A 20,266-nucleotide genomic window follows, 5' to 3' on the forward strand; every position below is an offset into this window, starting at 1 on the left:
GGAATCACCAATATACAGCCAATCACTCCAATGGAGAGGAACCCCCTTGCTCTAGGGACCCCAAGGGATATTCTTAAGTATATAGGCTCCAAGCAGCTCTACCAGAGTTTATTTCCCTATACCAGGTTTACTATATCCCCATTTAAGAATGAACACGCCCCTTTCTATTGCAAGTTTGACTTGTATGCTGAGTTTGAAGGAGCATTTTCAGTTATGTTGGAGGACAAGTTAGGGTTCAGCTTATTTGGAGGAAATTGATATTGAGTTGCCTGTGAAGTGATCTATACCACTCCTGCTTCTTCCCTGTCTCAGGGGGCCTCATTTTCTCCCTTATGTGGGGGTTGCAGTTTAGACCCACCAACTTTACATGGAGGTGGGGAATGAGGGTAACAATAGGCCATTAAGGCATGGGACTGAGGAAGCATCCTTTAAGGCGAAAGGAGGGTATGAGATTTCCTCCACTGATGCCTTTGGGTCTCCCTGAGAGCCACTTCCTCCCAGGTGGTCCTCCCTCATGAAGCCAACCCCAGGGTCAGGATCAGGTAGTGACTGCCATCCACTGGCCACACAAAGGGTGGGGTGGGTGATCCCAGGGAAGGAAGTGATGACCTACTTCGATTTTTTTTTTGTTGATATTGTGACAGACGTTCCTTAGTTTTGTCGATACAGGAAAAACCCTGCTTAGACTTGGAGATGGGTAGCATTTCCCCAAATGCTTCTTTTGTTATGATAATAAACATCTTTGACCATCACGTACTGTGTCTTCCTCTTGATCCCTTACAGAACTCACAAATTGCACAACTGTCAGCCTGGTGGCTAGTCTATTGCATGGAGGTTTTGCAGAGAAGTCGGTGATCACAAGCCAGCCAATCAATCTGTCATGGTTTACTCTACTGAATTGCATCTAATGTTGCCCACTCAACCATAGCGCCAAGCAATCAACATTGTAAATAAGGCACCTGCCATCCATAGCAGGATTCCAGCTATGAACACAGGGAAACTGGATTTCTAGGGGATGCTCTCCTCCCACAGATTCCCAGCCAAATGCTGAAATTGAAAACTTTTTCAGTCATCAGGGATGCACACTATAGCTCTGCTTTAACATTTCTTTGTAGTGTTTGCCCCCAAGGCTTCAAATATGATAGCATGGTTAGTATTAATGGAGGTATCTGCACCTCATGACCTCAGTTACTTTTTTGCGTACTCTCAGACCCTGCTTTTGGGAATGCTACCAAGCAATTATTGCTGCATTTTGTGCCCCTCTAATAATTCTGGGAAGCAGATGGTAGTGTTGAGTCTGCACTGGCCACTGGTGCCTGTGGCAGGATCATGACCTAAAATGAATGTGGTTCCTGCGCTTATCTGTGCACATTTATTGACCCTCCACCATGGGTGCTCCCGTTTTGCCATCTTGCTTCAATCCCAAGAATCTGTAGATCTCTCTGGGGTCCATTGCGAAGAAGGATAAAAGGTAGAGGGCGTGCTCTGCGAGAATTTCCTTGCTGAAGGATCATTCTTTCCCTAGACGATGATGCCACTGCCTGGATTAGGAGCAATTAAGTCTGTCGTTGTTTAGGAAAATGTTCGCCTTCTCTTTTTCAATCATTCTCACTCCACTCTATGGTTCTATTGGCTCCTTGTTTTATCACATTGTTGACATCTGCCCCTGGATGTGGTCTCGGCCTGGTTCCCTCGGAGATATATATGCAAATCAGAAATCGTGCCAGCACATGACCTTAGTCTGGCTCGGGTAAACGAGATGGGTGATGTAGAGCTGCTACCTCTGTGCATGGAGGCTGTACGAGTTCAGTTGTGGTCTCTGGGCAACAATGTCTCCATGAACGCAGCTCATGTGGCAAGACAGAGAATATACTATATAATGGAGCACAACCTGAAGCAGGGCCATCAATGCCAGCTGAAAATAACCTTAGTACATCTTACACTGCTTCCCACACCCCAGGCTGCTTCCAACACCAATGTTTGAACTGAATGGACCCGACAACCCAAGTGCCACACTCGCCCCAATGATCACAAAGGCAAAAGGTGGGTCCTCTACCCAGAAATTAGTCTGTGCTTGAAGACCTTGCGTTTCACCCAACCTTTATCTGCCCCCACTGCCTCGTCCCCTTCATTGTTGGGTACCTTGAGGCTTCATTGTGACATGTTATACTTGCAAATGCTCAAAATACAATGATCTATATATGTATATATGTAAACATGGTGGTCATCACGTGATCAGTTCAGTATACTGTTTCAAAAAGGAAGTAGTAGGAAGGAAAGGTCGAGGTGTCTAGATCGAGGGGTGGGGGTGGCAGCAAGCACGGAGGAACAATGCCACCAACCTAGGGACTTTCTTCCACAAGACCTCTTAGTCCTGCCTGCAGGCTGACACAGTGAAGCCTGAGACTGAGAAGACATGGATGTAGAGGCTTCCACGTAGAGGTATAGCCTAGAGCACTTGGAACCATTGCTGAGAAGCTGTGGACTAGAAGCGGGGAACACAACCGCGGGAGGAAGGCATAGCATGCTGGAGACACACAAACATGTGGATTATAAAAAACAATGCGTGTCTTCTCTCCACTAGCAGCAGCATCACCGGCGCCCGTCACCTGCGTGGTACCACAAGGTTCTTGTGTCTCCCCCACGGTGTATAACGTATTCACAAAACCTCCATTTGATATTTTGGACTCTCTGGGTGTCACATATACTAATCATGCTGACGACACCCAGATACTCATCCCAATCTCAGGAGACTACGTCGCCGACTCTTTATCTGTAAATGCTGTCTACCTAGTCATCCAAGCCTGGATGGCGCAACACGGACTCTGTCTAAACGACGAGAAGACAGATCATCATTCTCAGCTCTCCTCAAAAACTATCCAAACTGGCCCCTGATTTCAATTCCTTCATCATTGATGGTAACACTATCAAGGCCTCTAAGGACACTAAAACGTTAGGGATTTACCTCGACTCTACCTTATCCTTGGACAGACAAACAAATGCAGTTTCCTCCACAGCGGCATACACCTGCAAGCTTATTACAGCCAGCCACCCTTTCCTTTCACCAGCCAACTGTGTCACACTTGCCAGGACTCTCGTGCTCTCAAAAATGGACTACTGTAATGCCCTCTATCTAGGCACCAACATATGTAACTTACAAGTTACAAATCATCCAAAACAATGCTATTAGAGCCGCTCTCAACATCCCTAGGAACCAACACATCTCAGACACCAGACGTAACCTACGCTGGCTCTCTGTCCCTCAACGAATTACACTGAAAACACTTGCTCTCACGCATAAATGCCTATCCAACCAAGCTCCCTCCTACTTAGCCAACAGATTCACCCTCCACAACACTAACAGACCTCGCAGAACTGCTCAGACTAACTGCCTCTCTATACCACGCGTCAACCTTCAAAGATCTGGCAGAGCCAGCTTCCCAGTAATGGTGGTGAAACTCTGGAACACGCTGCCAAACTTGCTAAGATCTGAACCATCCTTCCACAGTTTTAAAAACCTGGCTAAAGCCTGGCTAATCGCCCAAGACCTTCCACCTACTTGCCAACCAACTCCCATGCGCTAGCCACCTCTTGTACATAGGCTATGCCCTCCCGATCACTCGTAGCTGCATTATGTATATATGTTTATAAATGTTATTGTAATTTTAAACTGTAATTTAAACTGTAATTGTACTGCCATGTCTGCCTTATGTTGTAACTAAAATACGCGCCCGATACCCTCGGGCCTGGTGTGCTCTGTAAATAAAACAAATACAAATACAAATGGTCTAGGTCATGATATGATGGTTCATTTATATAGAACCTACACACAATGTAAGCGCTTCATGACAAGGGAGGGAATAAGGGAAAATACAAACCTTACAGGCCATGAACGACAAAAATGTGACATTAACTATCGTACTCGGCCTAGCGTCATTTCAGGTAGTGCAAGTGCTAAGACACACATAGGAAGGAAATGAGAACAGACAGGCGACTACCGTACTGGGCCTGATGACATTTCTCGTAGAGCCAGAGAATTACACGAGGTGAGGAGAAGGGGGGGGAAGAGGAACAAAACAAGCAACTATTTTACTAGGCCTGACGACATTTGAGATAGTGCTGGGTGGGGCAGGGGGGTAATAACCAGAAAGGGGGGAAGACAGACATGTGTTACTATCATACTAGGTCCAGGGACAATGCTGATAGAGTAAGTGCACTGAAAAAGTAAGAGGGTGAATGGGGGAGAAAGAGAGGAGGGAGAGGAAGAGAAGGGAACAGAGGAAAAACAGTGAAAAGAGCAGAGAGGGGAGAGAATACAGTTGCAGAGGACAGTAAAACACATAATGTTGCAAGGCATCAGAAGATGTAGGAAAGGATTCCGTGGTGATGGGCACAGCGTGATTCAAGGCCAACCGGAGTGCGAGATCCTGGGGAGGTCCAGCATGAGAGTTGAGGGGGTGAAGCACCAAGAAAAAAAGTCTCCAAAAGTCAAATCCAAGCGTTGGCAAAAGTCATTGGTGGTGAACCCTTCGTGCATCAAGACAACTCCTGCAATGAATGGGTGGGTGGGGGAAAGGGAGAGGGTATAGGGAGAGGGGAGGGGAAGGACATCAGGGGGGGGGCACACAGCGACAACAGGAGGGAGAAGAGGGGGTGGAGGGGACACAGCAACATCACAGGAGACCAGAGGGGGTGGGTAAGGGGGACACACAGCCTCCTGGTTGCAGTGATTGAGTAGCATACTGGAATGTTGCAAGACCTGGCCGAGAGGATGCTGCGTACGGCAACAGAGGGGCAGCACAAAGAGAGCCAGGGCTGGTTGAAATGTGTGGGAATCCACTAACAAGTCTGAATCGTGCATTGTATCCTGGGGAGCAAGTTCCGTCCGAGGTGAAAGGTTCACAAAATCTTATCCCCAGCCTTGGAATACTCACGACTGAGAAAGAACATGACCCATGGGATGCCGAGGGCAGTGAGTGGCCTCGTGGATCCCTGCGACGCAGGACTAGAGACTTGCGCGTCACTCCATTACTCCATACTTGAGTGTTTTCATGTTTATCTTTACTGTGGGAGTAGCATTGTTAGTCTTTGACAGAGAATCGATGCAGCATACAAAGCCTTAGAACTTGAATATTTTCTTGTTGGCACTTTTTAGGGTTATTTGAATCTTCTTGTATTATGGTTATTTAGTACTTGTAGTGTGCAACAAGCCTGCAGGCCTCAAGGCACACAAGGAAAGGAACAAGGCCAGTTAGAAAAAGGAGAAAACAAACCAGGCATCAGGAAGGAGGAAAAGAGTCCTTACCGTTTGAATTTTAAAAAAGTATGTTTTTTAATGCTTTCTTAAAGGTGGCAAGGCTGGGAATTACAGATGCGAGTGGTGAGGAGGGAATTCCAGTGTGTGGGCATAAACCTGTAACCAAGTGCCTCCAAAAATGTTCAGCGCGAGTCTGGGTACAGTACGTTTATTAGATCCACTGGAGTGAAGGGTGCGCCGAGTGGGGGTCTTTAGAAGACGGTTGGTAGATACCGAGGCGCCTTGTCGGCCATGCATTTATGGGTGAGGGTAGGCATTTTATGTGGATAAGAGGGTGTATGGGAAGCGAGTACAAAGATCATCTGGATTCAGTGACGTGATCCCATGGCCCAACATTGCAAATGGCTCTAACGACCCCTTTTTGAGCTGTTTGCAGGATTTTAAAATGGTTTTTAGATGTGCCAGCTAGAAGGCTATTGCAATAACTGGCCTGGGAGTTTACAAGTGAGGTGGCCAGAGATGAAGGGTGCCTAGAGAAGTCAGTCTTGATTTGTCGTAGGAGCTTGTTGACGTACTACGAGGACGTTTTGACATGCAGCATATGTTGTTTCATGGTTAGCCCAGAATCGAGAACAACCCCTAGTGTTTTTAGGGAGGAGCTTGGAGTGATACCGCTAGAGATAGTGAGTCTAGCTTTTTTTATTCGCTGATTGGAGCCAACAGCCATTCGCTCAGTTTTGTCCTTGTTCAATGCTAGGGAGTTAGCTGGCATCCAGCCTTGTATCAGGTTATACGTGTTGTCAATGAGGGCAGAGTATGCATCATTATCTCCCGAGAGCTCAAAGACCAGCTGAGTATCTTTGCTGTAATTAGTGTATTTACCGCTGACGGTATCCAGCAGCTAAAAAAGGGGGCGCGTGTATAAATTGAGCAAAGAAGGCGAAAGGCAGGCGCCCTATGGAATGCCACAGGAAAGCATCTCGGGGAGGTTTTGATAATCTCCTTGAGATTGCCCATTTTTGATGACCTAACTGTTTTTTTTTAGTAAATGGATGCCTCTACCCTCAAGCCCCTCCCCTCCCCTTTTTTATAATGTGCTGTCTCAAAGCTGCTTGTGCCTACCTTGCCCCTCACCCTATATATGGTTATCGGGCCAAGTCAGCGAATTGTATTTTTTTGCCCACACTTAGATGATGTTTTATATTGCTTCATTTATTATTCTGAAATAACAATATGATTGGTGAAAGACTTGTGAATTCTAGGTTTGAAATTAAGAGTTAAATATCAGCACGTCTCATAGTTGGAATTATCTGTAATAGCTCGAGGGTTTATACTTGTACAGGATTGGGATGTTTGTCTATGGGGTGTTACAGTCCATACATGTATCCTATTATTCTACCTTTACTTTCTTGTAGGTTCTCCAGTTGGGATCAGAAATTCTTCCGCAATACAAACAAGAAGCTCCAAAGACTCCACCGCACATTATCTTGCATTATTGTGCGTTTAAGACCACGTGGGATTGGGTTATTCTAATCTTAACCTTCTACACTGCGATTATGGTTCCGTACAATGTCTCCTTCAAAACCAAACAGAACAACATTGCCTGGCTGGTGCTGGACAGCGTGGTGGATGTGATATTTCTTGTTGACATTGTTTTAAATTTTCATACGACTTTTGTGGGTCCTGGTGGAGAGGTGATATCTGATCCCAAGCTGATCCGAATGAACTACCTGAAGACCTGGTTTGTGATTGACCTGCTGTCTTGCTTACCTTATGACATTATCAATGCCTTTGAAAATGTTGATGAGGTAAGCAGTCCATTTCAGGAATATTTAGCTGTAAATTGAGAGATTTCTTCTTGAATGGAATATTGGATGTTGTGTAATTATCCAAATATTTAACACATTAATGCCACATGCCTGCTTCTCAGTTGATCAGCTTGTCACTCATACAATACATGCATACAGTAGATTTATACACCATATTCACAATATTCTTATTTACATCAATGAACCATTTATCAGCCAGTCAAACATACTTTAAATTGCTTTTTTCATAAGAGCGCACTAAGTTAAAACAAATACAATGCCTACCGGTGACGACCAATCGTGGAGTAGTTCAAGGGGGAAGGGGGGTGCCCTGAATTAGTGAATTGTGGACCCCCACCCTCAACTGGGTCCCTGCACTAAAGCAGGAGACAGTCACAGGAGTGCTCCCACCAAAGAGTACCATGGGAAGATGCTATGGTCCAAACCCCCTGAACGGCTCCAGATAAAGTTTTGAAGTGCTAGTTTATTACGCCCTATTTTGTGAAGATGGAATAACAATCATTTTTTAGGGAGTAGAAAGGAAAGTTCCATTCCAGAAGATGGGTAAAGTTATATTTCTAATTCATACACCAAGCAGTCCTTGAAGTTGAAAAGCTTCATCTTTACCTTACAGTTCCTCTGTGCTCTAGTTCTGCCTTACTGGTACCACTGATCCAAACTCATCTGTAGCCTTGTGAGGGCAGAAGTGGAGAGGAAACCTAGACCTACTCTTTTCTATTCTGTTGTTCTTAATCCCCATTTGTTTTTCTTTTGAGCATTTGCCCGTTTTAGGAAGTAAAAAGGGGTGGTACAGCACTTCCATGGAGGATTATCTCAAATACTCATGAATTCCTTTCAACTCCTTAGCCAAACACCTGTTGTGTTTATTTTATTTATTCACGGCTCACGCCCTAGAAGTGGCTGACCTCATCCTCGACCTCGACTTCATAGCAATTACCGAAACTTGGCTCCACACAGCCTCAGGCCCACTACTCTCCCTTGCCATCCCACCTGGTTACAACATTATAAGACATGACCGTAACTCTAACCAGTCCAAAGGTGGTGGCATTGCCATCATCCATAAAAATGCTCTAAACTTCCACGTCTCTTCTGCGCACCACCTTTCCTCTCTGGAAGCACTGACAGCTAAACTAGCCGTTACCCCTAACCACTCTATCACTTTCCATCTTCTTTACCGGCCACCTGGCCCGTTATCTACCTTAGCTGAAGACCTCTCTAACATCATCACTCACAACACCAAAACCAATTCCCAAGCTGCGATATTGGGGGATTTTAACCTAGGCCTGTCCGACCCCAAGGACACTGCTGCCATGACTATCGAGAATATGCTTATTAATGCAGGATTTACACAGCTCATAAACCAACCTACCCAAGACAAGGGCAGAACTCTTGACTGGCTAGCCGCCCACAATTGCCCCATCAACATCACCTCCAACCAACAGTGCTCCTGGACTGACCACAACTTAATTACGTTCAACATCCAGTCCAAACCTGTATGCCCCACTCCTAGCATCTCACCTGCAATGCCACTCACAATAAACGTGACATCACGTGTAACAGACTCCTCCCACTCCTCCTCCCTGCCCTCAACGACCAGGCTCATACCTGCTCCACCCCACGGTTCTGGTTGACATCTTTAACCGTACCATGCAAAAAGCATTAGACACCATCACCCCATTCAAACTGAGAAAATCCAAACCCTGAGCTCACCTGAACTCCTGGTTCACACCCCAGCTTAGAACCTTGCGCAAAGAAAAAGGAATTGCGGAATCTCACTGGAAAAGCAACCACTCTCCAGCCAACAAATCTCGTCTACTCCTGGCCACCCTCAACTACAAGGAAGCCATACACCAGGCAAAAAAGGACACATACAATAAACGCATCGAACATGCCAAATCCAACACCAAAGAATTGTTAAAAATCCTAAAAGAACTTGAAACTCCTGTTACTGCACCTGACACCTGCACTAAAGATAGCACTTGGTGTACCAAAATCCAAGAGGCTCTCCTAGGTAAGATTACCACTCTCCAAACTAAAATTAACAACAAACAAACTAGCCTACTATCTAACCCTCAACCTAACCTTATTCCTACCCTCAACCATTCCATCCCAGATTCCCTGTCTCCCTTTAGCTTCTCTCCACTTTCCATTTCTGAAGTGGAAAAGATCATCGCTAGCCTTAAACCATCCAACTGTCAAGGCGACCTTTGTCCTGCGTCTACTATTAAGGAAGCTGCTCATGACCTAGCACCATTCATCACTACGCTTATTAACTCTTCCTTTAGTTCTGGGATTGTACCTAATAACCTAAAGGGTGCCTGGGTCATCCCTCTTGTGAAAAAACCTACCTTGGACCCCAGCATACCGACAAACTACAGGCCAATTACTACTGTCCCATTTCTTCTAAAAATCCTTGACCAAGCTGCTTATTTACAAATTCAAGATTACCTTGAATCAAACAAACTTCTGGGACTTAGGCAATCGGGGTTTCGGCCACATCACGGTACCGAAACATGCCCTTATCGATTTAAAAACTCAGATCGAAGACCTAAAGGACAATGGCAAACTGGCACTATTACTTCTTCTGGACCTCTCGGCGGCCTTTGATCTTGTCAATCATGAAATTCTTTGTCAACAAACCTCAAATCAGCTGCACACTTCTCAGACAAAGCTACAACCTGGATTAGTTCTTTCTTAGACAATAGATCAATGCATGTGTTCTCTCCACTAGCAGCCGCCGCACCTGCACCTGTCCCCTGCGGCGTGCCTCAAGGGTCCTGTGTCTCACCTACGTTGTATACCGTGTTTACCAAACCCATCTTCGATTTTCTGGACTATCTGGGTGTCACTTACACCAATTACGCCGACGACACCCAGATACTAATCCCGATCACAAGTGACTACACTACTGACTCCCTCGCTATCAATGCCATCTACCAGGTCATCCAAGCTTGGATGGCTCAACACGGACTCTGTCTAAATGATGAAAAGAGAGAGCTCCTCATTCTTGGTTCGCCACAAAAAACTTAACAAACTCGACCCTGCGTTCAAGTCCTTTACCATCGATGGGAATACTATCCCTACTGCCAAGGACACCAAAACCCTAGGGATTTACATTGACTCAACCCTATCCCTGACCAGACAAACGAATTCAGTCTCGTCCGCAGCGGCTTACACCTGTAAGCTTATTACAGCCTGTCGCCCTCTCCTCTCTACAGCCAATTGTGTGACCCTGGCTAGAACCCTGGTACTATCTAAGGTGGATTACTGCAACACCCTTTACTTAGGCACTAATCGCTGTAACTTAAACAAGCTACATATTGTCCAAAACAATGCGATCAGAGCAGCCCTTAACATTCCCAGGCGCCAACACATAGCTGACACCAGACGTAACCTTCACTGGCTCTCCATTTCACACCGAATCTCCTTGAAATCTCTAGCGCTCACCCATAAATGCCTTCACAATCAAGCTCCTTGTTACCTGGCTAACAGATTTGCCCTCCACAGTTCCACTTGACCCCGCAGAATGTCCCAAGCCAACTGCCTTGTCATTCCACGATTCAATCTCCAAAGATCAGGTGGATCCAGCTTCCCCACCATGGCAGCCAAACTATGGAACTCACTGCCTAATGAGCTGAGAACGGAACCCGCCTTCCTGAGATTCAAACACCTTACCAAAGCTTGGCTGTCCTCCCAAGACATCTAACACGGGGCTCTCTGCTTATCCAGTACTTTGACATACCTTTGTATTTACATTCTGCTTGCCTTATTATTATTACTTTGTATGTCAAGTCTGTAAATTCTGCCGTTGTCTGTTCATTTTTATACTGATTGTAAACTTTGTATTATACTTGCAAACCTTCGTAAGTAGCGCCATGTCTGCTTTCATCATGTTGTACCTAAGAGATGCGCCCGGTTGCCCCTGGGCCTGGTGCGCTATATAAATAAAATAAATACAAATAAATTGTGTTTCAAAGCGCCCAAAGGGCAACAGGGAGGGGACATGGGAGTGAAGAACAAATACAACAGTGAAAGATGGCGGCGGACCCACTAGGCCTTGTGAGCATTCACTGCATGCAAGTGCAGATAGAAGGGGTGAGAGAGTGGGTGGGTAAGTTCTATGTATATCAAGAGCTAGGGAGTGAGCAGCTGTAAGTGCCTAGATGGAGTGGTCAGCCGCCAATAAAGTGCAGGCCTGTGGTGGCATAGGCCGGTGGGTGCCAAGGCAAAGTGCCGGGGGGGGGGGAGACTTTAGGCGATTGGGTGAGAGGGGCTTGGTCACCAATCTCAGCAACTGTGGGATTTAACAGAGGAGGGAGGAATGGAAGGAGGAGGTGAAAAGGAAAGTCCTTGAGTAGCTTCTGGAATTTTAGGAGATCTGGCTCAAGACGAAGAGGGGGGTGGCTGTTCCATAGGAGGGAGGCTGCTGAGGAGAGATCGGCCACCAGCATGCTGTTTAGCGAATCGCTTAACACACAGAGTTGGTGCCGGAGGAGGGTAAGGATCTGGAGGTAGAGTATTTAGTGAGATAATATTGTAGCTCCTGTGGTCCCTGGCCCCAGACAGCCTTTTGGATGATGCAGAGGGATACAAATTTGATCCTTGCAGCAACCGGGAGCCAGTGGAGAGGTTTTTGGGCTGGGGAGATGCAGTGACTGGGCTTGATGCCAGGGGTAAGTCTTGCGGCCCTATTCTGAATTAGCTGGAGGATTTGTAGAGAAGAAGAGGGTAGATTAAGTAAAATGCTATTGCATTAGTCCAGCCTAGAGAGAACCAGGGCTATAGAGACATTAAGCTTCTGGGGGAAAAGTGAGGAAAGGAAGAATTCCTTTGAGGAGGTGAAGTTGAAAGTGGGACTTCTTGGCAAGGTCCTGAATGTGAGGGATGAAGGAAAGAGGAGTCGAAGAGGAGTACAAGGTTTCTGGCTTCAGATGAAGGGGGAGAGCCCATAGAAGATGGTCAGAGTGAGGGACAGAAAGAAGGTTCAGGAGTCCTAATAGGAAGGATCTCAGTCTTGCTGCGTTAAGGAAGAGATCAGGACTGGATGGCTGATAGGCAGTCAGGAATGATGGCGCAAGTAAGAGAAGGATCAGAGGGAAGTTTGAAGAAGAGCTGTGTGTCATCTGCATAACACTGGATGTTTTGGGAGAAGGTGGAAATGAGGTGTGCAAGCGGAGCAAGGTAGTTAAAGAGCTGAAAGTCTGGAGTCATGGGGGATGTCACAAGTGGAGATGGAGGTGGGGGAGGAGAAGATGCCCAGAATGACCTGGGATGGACGGTCACTGAGGAAGGAGGTCTGCCAGTCCAGTGCCTGCTCCGAGATACCTAGGGTATTGTGGAATTGTTTTATGAGGATGGAGTGGTTGACTGTATCACATGCAGAGGAGAGCTCAAGTAGAATGAGAACAGCTGGAGAGTTGGAATCAAGAGATGCAAGCAGATCCTCACGGGTGTTCAGAACAGCAGTTTCCTTGCCTCTGGATGCTTGGAATATCAGATTGATGGTCGTGGAGGCAACCAACAAGTTCAGTGTGCTGGGTAATTTGGGGGAAGACCAGCTTCTGTAGGATTTTCCCAAGGAAGGGGGTGATGGGTATGGGCCGGTAGTTGACTGGACAAGATGGGTCTGCAGAAGGTTTTTTTCAGGACGGGGGCGCATAAGGGAGTGCTTGAGGGAAAAGTGGGGGCAACGATCCATTAGCAAGAGTGGCTGCAGAAATCAGCGGGTGCAGGGTCAAGGACCCAATATTGTCCTCAATGGGGGAGACCTTCATGGAGCGGACAGCTCTGGTAACCTCATAGTGTGATAGGAGAGGAGGAGAGAAAGGCAGAGGGAGGATGGGAGGCCATAGGAGGGAAGGGGGTGGGCGACTCGGAGGGGGAGAGGGATGAGAGGGTGCTCAGGATGTCTTTAATTTTTTTGTAGTGATGTGTGTGGCCAGTGCTTTGCAGAGGGCCTTGGATGGAAGAGGTAAGGAGGAGGACTGGAGGGGTTGGCTAGTTCCCCGTAGATGAGTTCAGCCGTGTTGTTGGATGCACCAGAGACACAGGCCTGGACGTGGGCCCTTTTCTTGTTGCAGATGGATAGTTTGTATTGCCTTAGGAGTACGTGACAGTCCAATTTGTCAGAGGATGAGCCTGAGTTCTGCCACTTTCGTTCCGCATCTCTGCACTTTTGTTTTCAGGGCTATAAATTCGGAGTCGTACCGAGCGTTACGCTTGGAGGCATGTTTCAGGTGGATCGTCATGACTGGGGCAAGAATGTCAAGGGTATTGGTAATGGCAAGAGGGAGGTTGCAGAGAACGGAGTCAGAGGTAGAGTCTGCAGTGGGGAGTGAGGGGGGAGATCAAGGTAGATGCGAAGGCAGCAACGTACACTTGTTTCATTGGACGGATGTTCGTGAACGGGAGGCATTGCTGAGGGAGGCTTTGTCAGAAAGCCAAGAGGACCCAGGGGAGAGGAGAGAGTGGTCCGACCAGGAGAGTAGGGTGGTCAGTAGGAAGGAGAGTGAAAGATCGGTGTGGATGAAGGCATTAAGAGTGTGTCCAGCTGATTGGGTCGGACCAGAATGTAGAATGGAGAGGGAGAGTGAGGTGCAGAGGTCATGGCAGAGAGTGGAAGCCGTGATTCAGGAGTCAAGGTGGATGTTAAAATTGCCCATAAAAAGGAGTTTAGTGGTGGTAGAGAGGAGAGAGGAGGGGAAATCGGCCCATTCAGAGAGGAACAGGGTGGTAGAGCCAAGTGGCCTGTAGATGGTGGCAGTGAAGAGGTGGGAGGGATGACCAACTTGCAAACCACGCTCTCGAAGGAAGAGTAAGGCTGAGTGGGTATGAGGGAGGAAGGGACCCACTCAGGGTCTCAGGGAAGATGAGAGCAGCCCCACCACCTGCATGGTTAGGGCCAGGCTTGGAGATGATCTTAGCCATCATCTTATATGCTGCAGACTCTACCCCTCCTGTTGCCTCCCAGGCTCTTTGCAATGTCCTTGCCTCTCACTTCATTTCAAAATCCCTCGACATCCTGTCCACCCTCTCCACCCACACCCCTTCTCTCCTCTCCCCATCTGTGCTTGCTGACCCTCCTTTAGCCAGCCCCCACCATCCTTCTCATCCTTTCCTCTTTTCTCCCCTGATGAGGTCGCTAGACAAGTCCGATCTATGAAAGCCTCGTCAAAACCGGTTCATTCCTGTTCCTCTAAAACCATCAAGGATCACATTGACACCCTCGCTCTGGCCCTTACTGATTTTTGCAACCACTCCTTTGCCTCGGGATCCTTAACCTCCCCTCTGAAGCACTCCTTTGTGCATCATCTTCTCAAGAAACCCACAGCTGATCCTTCTTGTCCAGCTAACTATCGCCCAATTTCCATTACTCCCTTTCTGGGCAAACTCCTGGAAAGGTTGGCCATCTCTCAGCTTAACCTTCATTCCAATTCTGTTGGCTGTCTCCATGACCACCAGTCTGGCTTCAGAGCTGCCAGAAGCACAGAAACTGCTCTCCTGAACATCTGTGAAGAGCTGCTCTCCAACCTTGACTCTAACATTCCCTCTGTCCTCATCCTCCTCGATCTCTCGTCTGCCTTTGACACGGTCAACCATACCATCCTGCTCAACCGTCTCTGTAAAAACCTGGGTATCACTGATCAGGCTCTGGCCTGGCTGACCTCTTTCCTCTCAGATCAACCCTCCCAGGTCCAACTTGGATCCTTCCTTTCATCTATCTTCCTCTCTACCTGTGGTGTTCCCCAGGGGTCTAACCTCTCGCCCTGGCTTTTCAACCAATACCTGGCAACACTCGCCCACTGCATTGCCACTTTCTGCTCAAATTTCCAGTGCTACGCTGATGACAATCAGCTCATTTTCAGGCTGCCCTCGGCCACCTCTTCTCCCTCTCTCATCTCTGATTGCCTAACTGCCATTCAAGATTGGTGTGCCGCCAATGATCTTTGTCTGAATGCCAGCAAGACGGAGATCCTCCTCATCGGCACACCTTCACCATCCTTTCCCCTCACTCTCTGGCCGGCCTCCCTTGGCCCTCCTCCTACCCCCACCTACGAGGTAAAGAACCTCTGGGTCATCTTTGACTCCACCCTTTCCTTCTCCGCCCACATCTCGGAGGTCTATAAAAAGTCAGATTTCCGACTGCACCTTCTCAGAGGTACTCTCCCATTCCTCTCCTTCCCCCAGAAGCTCATGGTATCCCAAGCTCTGGTTCTCTCTAGCTTGGACTATTGTAGCAGCCTCTTTCTAAATCTGCCTGGCTCTACTCTCTGCCCTCTGCAACTAATACAAAACAGGACTGCAAGACTTGTCCTTGGCCTCAAGCCCTGGGATCATATCTCTCCAGCTCTGAAATCTCTCCATTGGCTCCCAGTGGATGCAAGGATTACATTCAAAACCCTCTGCATTGTCCACAAGGCTTTCTGGTGCCTGGGTACAAAATACCCTCAGCTATCCCTCCGCAAATACCTCCCCTCTCGAGCTCTTCGCTCCTCTACCTCTAACTCCCTCAGGGTCAGTTGTTTTTCAAAGAAATGAGCTGGGGTAGATCTGTCTTTGGCTGGGGCCTCGCTCTGGAACAGCCTCCCTGCCACTCTAAAACTTGAGGAGAACCATCTCCGGTTCCGAAAGCACCTCAAGACCTTCCTCTTTTCTTCTGCCTTCGCTCCCCCTCTCCCCTGCTGATCTGTTCTCTCTTGGCACTGTGCGCCTGGCCACCCTCTGTCCTCCGGGCCCAGGTACCTGCTCACCCTCCCGCACTGCCTCCGGGCCATCCCTTGCACTGGGGTCTGTATCTGTACCCATACAGCTCCCCCCCCTTTTTCTTCCTGCACTTATCAGACCTACCTTGTCTGATGCCTTAAACCTAGCACTTGCAAATTGCTGGCTGCACTAAAACTGTTTGTTGCCTTTATTATTTTTTATTGATCTGTTTCTCCTCTGCTTTGCACTTTCCATTTCTCCCCCCTTCCGTGCACTTTTCCCCCTCCCCCTCTCCCATGCACTTGCAAGTTCTCAATGTCACTGGGCCTAGTAAGATCGCTGTTTTGTTCTCCCCTTTTCCCCTCCCTTGCCTTGTCGCGCTCTGAAACACTTGTGTATGAGTGCGATAGAAATAAAATAACAATATCAATCAGGGAGAAGGGAGTCAAAAGCAGTGACTGAGCTGGTCCTGAAGCACGTCTCGGTAAGAGCAAGGATATCGAGGTCCAGGTCTTCAAGAAGGAGGCAGATGTCGGCTGAGTATTTGATGGCAGAACGAGCATTAAGCGTGGCTAGATGCAAGAGATCTCCACCTTTTGAAGGTTTTCCGAGAGAGGGTACAGGGGCGTGGTACACTGGTGGGGGGCGGAGGGGACAGATAGAGGAAGGAGTATCATGAGTGGGGAGGAAGTTAACTAGGTATGAATTAATGCCTTTTTATTAATGGGAATACAGTTGCAACATCACCAGCAAATGTGGAAGGAACGTTTGAAAGTGGAAGTCAGACTAGCGCAATCTGTGGGCTCTCCCAGATACAAAGTGGCACTCGACATGCAAACAGAATGAAAGGAAACGTAACATGTATTGTCTGCACGTTGAGCAAAACGAACACTGTTCTCCCCTTCCGGCTACTGTTAGAGATGAACTGGGTGATCTCCAGCCCTTTAAGATGAGTAGCACTACCCTGGAGATGGACGGGGATGCAGATCATACTCGTACATCAATAACCGAAATGACTCACGTAGTTGGCAAAAAGGATAACTGTTTCAATATCAGTTATCTGAAAAGGGGAGTACAAAGGACATCAATGGACGTCTCAGCGCAAATTCTCTCAATGCATTACAAAAAAAACATTCTTTTATAGCAAAAAATGACGTTAACCTACGTATTACTAACGCCATCCTACGTGGCAAACTACAAAAACCTGTTGAAGAAAATGATAGGATTAGAGGGAACATCTAAGTATACATTCTATACTAGTACAGGACAGTGAATGAAAGTAATTGGTTTCTTAACATCAGGTGGGGCACCTAAGCCCTCCCTTCAAAATGGCCACTATGAACGTCACTAAATACACGATGTCCCATTGGCTCTACAAACTATAGGACCCTTAATTATGTGGTACCCTACAATTGGTTGGCACTCTAACCTTCATCAGTACTTTAACACCTACATCTAGCAGCACACAGACTGGACCTCCAGGTGCTGGTGAGTTTGTCTAAAACGGAGCTTCCCAACAGTTAGCATATCCTTCTATCATCACCTCAGTGGTCTGCTGGAAATTAAGACTTTGAACTTGTCCTTGGGAGTGTTCTTAGCTCTGGAGAATTTAGGGGAGTGAAGGCACGGTCTGTCCTCATGCGTAGGTGTGATAGTCCTGTTCGTCCAACTTCATCTGTCCACGTGACTGTAGACCACGATTTCAAGCCTTTAGTGTATTAAAATACTATTTTCTAATAAGCCTCTGACGTCTTCCTTGTTTTGTTCATGCCTTCTGAACAGGAGCTTGTTCTTTCACATACTTTTGTATTGAATGTCCGCTGACTCCAGCCTGATAAGACCTTGGCTTCTTGGCTTGGCTTTATAGCTCATCCAACCTCGCCTTTCTGAGATTCACTTTTAATTCGTTTTCTTACTGCGACACACTGAAAATGAGGCCTTCCTTTTTTAGTCCAGCTCTGCTATAACACGTAGTGGAAACATCCATCCATTACTCACTTATGCATATATGTATATATTGGCGCATGCCACAATCTATTCACTGTAAAGGTAGCCTCAAGAATACTTTGTCTGCCTGCGTTTCTCTGCATCTGTACATGTGTAAAACAGCTTGATATCTTCATCATTTCTGTGGCATAAGCTTCTTCACCTTGATCCCAAGATGTCACTTATCCTTGATACTTTCTCGATGCCTTATAAAATATCTTCATTCTCTTTTATCTCTGCATCGCTTCTATGTACGTCAGCTCGACTCTGCATGACATCACCATTCATCTTGGTCATTCATTTGCTCTGCTTCTTCCTGGATTTCATTCAAATGGCCATCATATTTTCTCATATGCAGGCATGGTTTTCTCAATGGGAACCTTGCTGCCAGGATTCTCTTTGGTATCAGTATTCTTACTGGTACCGCACGTGTCTCACACTCTGGCTCTCAACATATAGGCAATATGGGTGACGTGGTTGAGGTGGGGGTACTTGGCTCCTTCTCTACCGAGATTACAAAGTTACCATTCCTGTATGAACCAGTTACATTAAAACCAAACCGTCTCCCTTCCTACAAAGGGCTTTTCATACTTATTTACACACTGGGAATACAGGGACCTAGGTCAAAGCAGGTTGTATCTACAGGACTTCAAGGGGAGACATGAGACCCCACATATGACCAGGACAGGCCTTGATATAAGCTAAGAACAACCCCTTTTTTTTTAGACCACCTCATCACAGGCACATATAGCCCAATCACTGAACAGCCCACACTACACAGGTGCAATGTATGCAACTATGCCCTATCCGAAGGGAGGAGGGACCTGTTGTAAATCCTGTGAGGTCAGCACTGATTTCCCTGGTAAGGCTCTCCTCCCAGGGAATGGCAGCCGCTACCTGGGGTGGTACTATGGGGGAGGATCACATGAGAGGAGATGGCTGTCCGGGGAAGGTGGTGAAGCTGGAGAAGACGACTTCATATGTTCTTGATGGCTTGTTGTTGCCGTACAAATCCCTCCCATTGTAAAACCCAGAAACCCCTTGCTGCAAATCACTCTAGACAAAATACCATTCATACCTCTAACACAAACCTAACATCTCCTGTTTCTAATGTTTTTCTAAGTAAAAGTCCTAAACCTCACTTTAGAAATCCTAGAAAATCTATGGTCAACTCCCAAAAAGCCTCAAGTACTGAGACGAGGAAGAGGAAGAAGGAATTGATGCAGATTGAAAGAAACACAAAGTTGCCTATGCAAACTAGTTGTTTTGGTGTATCATGAGTGTGTGGGACATTTAAAAAATGGTATCTGGACTTGTTATGCAGGAAGTGCCAGAGAAGGAAGCCGTACGGGAAGACAGTGCTGGTGTGTCCCATCTGGTCACTAGGATACAATGATGGAAGGCAATGACTTGCCAAGAATAGAGTAAGGATCCTGGCCCACACTGATGCTCCCTCTGTTCCATCTTTGGAATCTTTAGAAGTAAAAAAGACCTTCCAAATGATGTACCTCACTAGCTGGTAGAAATCAAAGCTAAAGGAGTTAATCACTGGAAAGGGCGACACATCTACCAATGCGCGGAAAACGACCAAGTGTTGGGCAGCAAGTAGCAACTCCAGACTTCTGGGCCAACTGGTGTTGAATTCCTTGTCTCCTCCTAGGGAGGCAAGAGCACCACATTCAATATATGGTAATAAGAAAAACTGTAATCAGCCTTCCTGTAGTGCCCTTAAGATGCACAGCACTCTTAAGTGCCCCCTTACTGTAAGGATAAGCAAGGAAGTCCCAGATGATCCAGAAGGAAGTTCAGGAAGCTATGAAAACAGGGAAGGGAAGGTTAGTTAGGTGCTAATACCCATACCGCTCGAGGGACGCACTAGAATCGAGTTGGTGCACTGAGTCGTCCCTGGAGAGCGTCCACCCAGTCTTGTGCACGTGTCTTTGGAAGCGAGCAATAAGGAAGGAATTAAAGTTCATAAAATGATGGGTCATTGCTGTAGAGGAGAAAACCGGATCCCAGAAATGTGGTTGCTGCCTTAGTAGTAGATGCTTCAGAAGCAGTATGTCAAGTCGATGCAAGCTGTAGCAGAAGCAGTCCCCTGCAGTTGGTTGCTGCTCTGGTACAAGGAGCTACCGTAAAGACACCGTAAGGAAACTGGTTACAATTAGTGACACAGTGGCATTAAGTGAATGGTACTGTTGCCACAGACACTTACGTTATATTTGAATTGCATCACGGCACCACTCTACAGGTGCAGGGGGAGACAGTCATTCAGCGCGGCTATCAGATATAAGATCTACTATCACTATAACAGCATGAACCACACTCTGCAGTGGTGGATTTTCCTTGTATTTCATGTATCTTTATATGTTGTGCGTTTCTCCCTTGTGGATACCCTGTCAATGTGTCATAATGTTAAAATGTTGACCAATGAAATACTAATTGTGACCATGTTACATAATATGTGCAGTGGAAAACCTGGATTAGACAA

The 20,266-nt window shown here is 46.9% G+C and overlaps 1 protein-coding gene across 3 annotated transcripts in view; it reads left to right on the plus strand.

Moving 5' to 3' along the window:
• The window catches only part of KCNH5 (potassium voltage-gated channel subfamily H member 5), a 628,566-nt gene that overhangs the window by 185,157 nt on the left and 423,143 nt on the right, over positions 1-20,266 (plus strand). For all 3 annotated transcript variants that reach the window (XM_069638250.1, XM_069638247.1, XM_069638248.1), the window contains one exon: positions 6,673-7,065. In XM_069638250.1, coding sequence (XP_069494351.1) covers positions 6,673-7,065 — 393 coding nt within the window. The remainder of the gene's footprint in view (positions 1-6,672; positions 7,066-20,266) is intronic.

The sequence above is a fragment of the Ambystoma mexicanum genome, chromosome 14 (genome assembly GCF_040938575.1).
Source record: "Ambystoma mexicanum isolate Mex_15411 chromosome 14, UKY_AmexF1_1, whole genome shotgun sequence".
NCBI lineage: Eukaryota > Metazoa > Chordata > Amphibia > Caudata > Ambystomatidae > Ambystoma > Ambystoma mexicanum.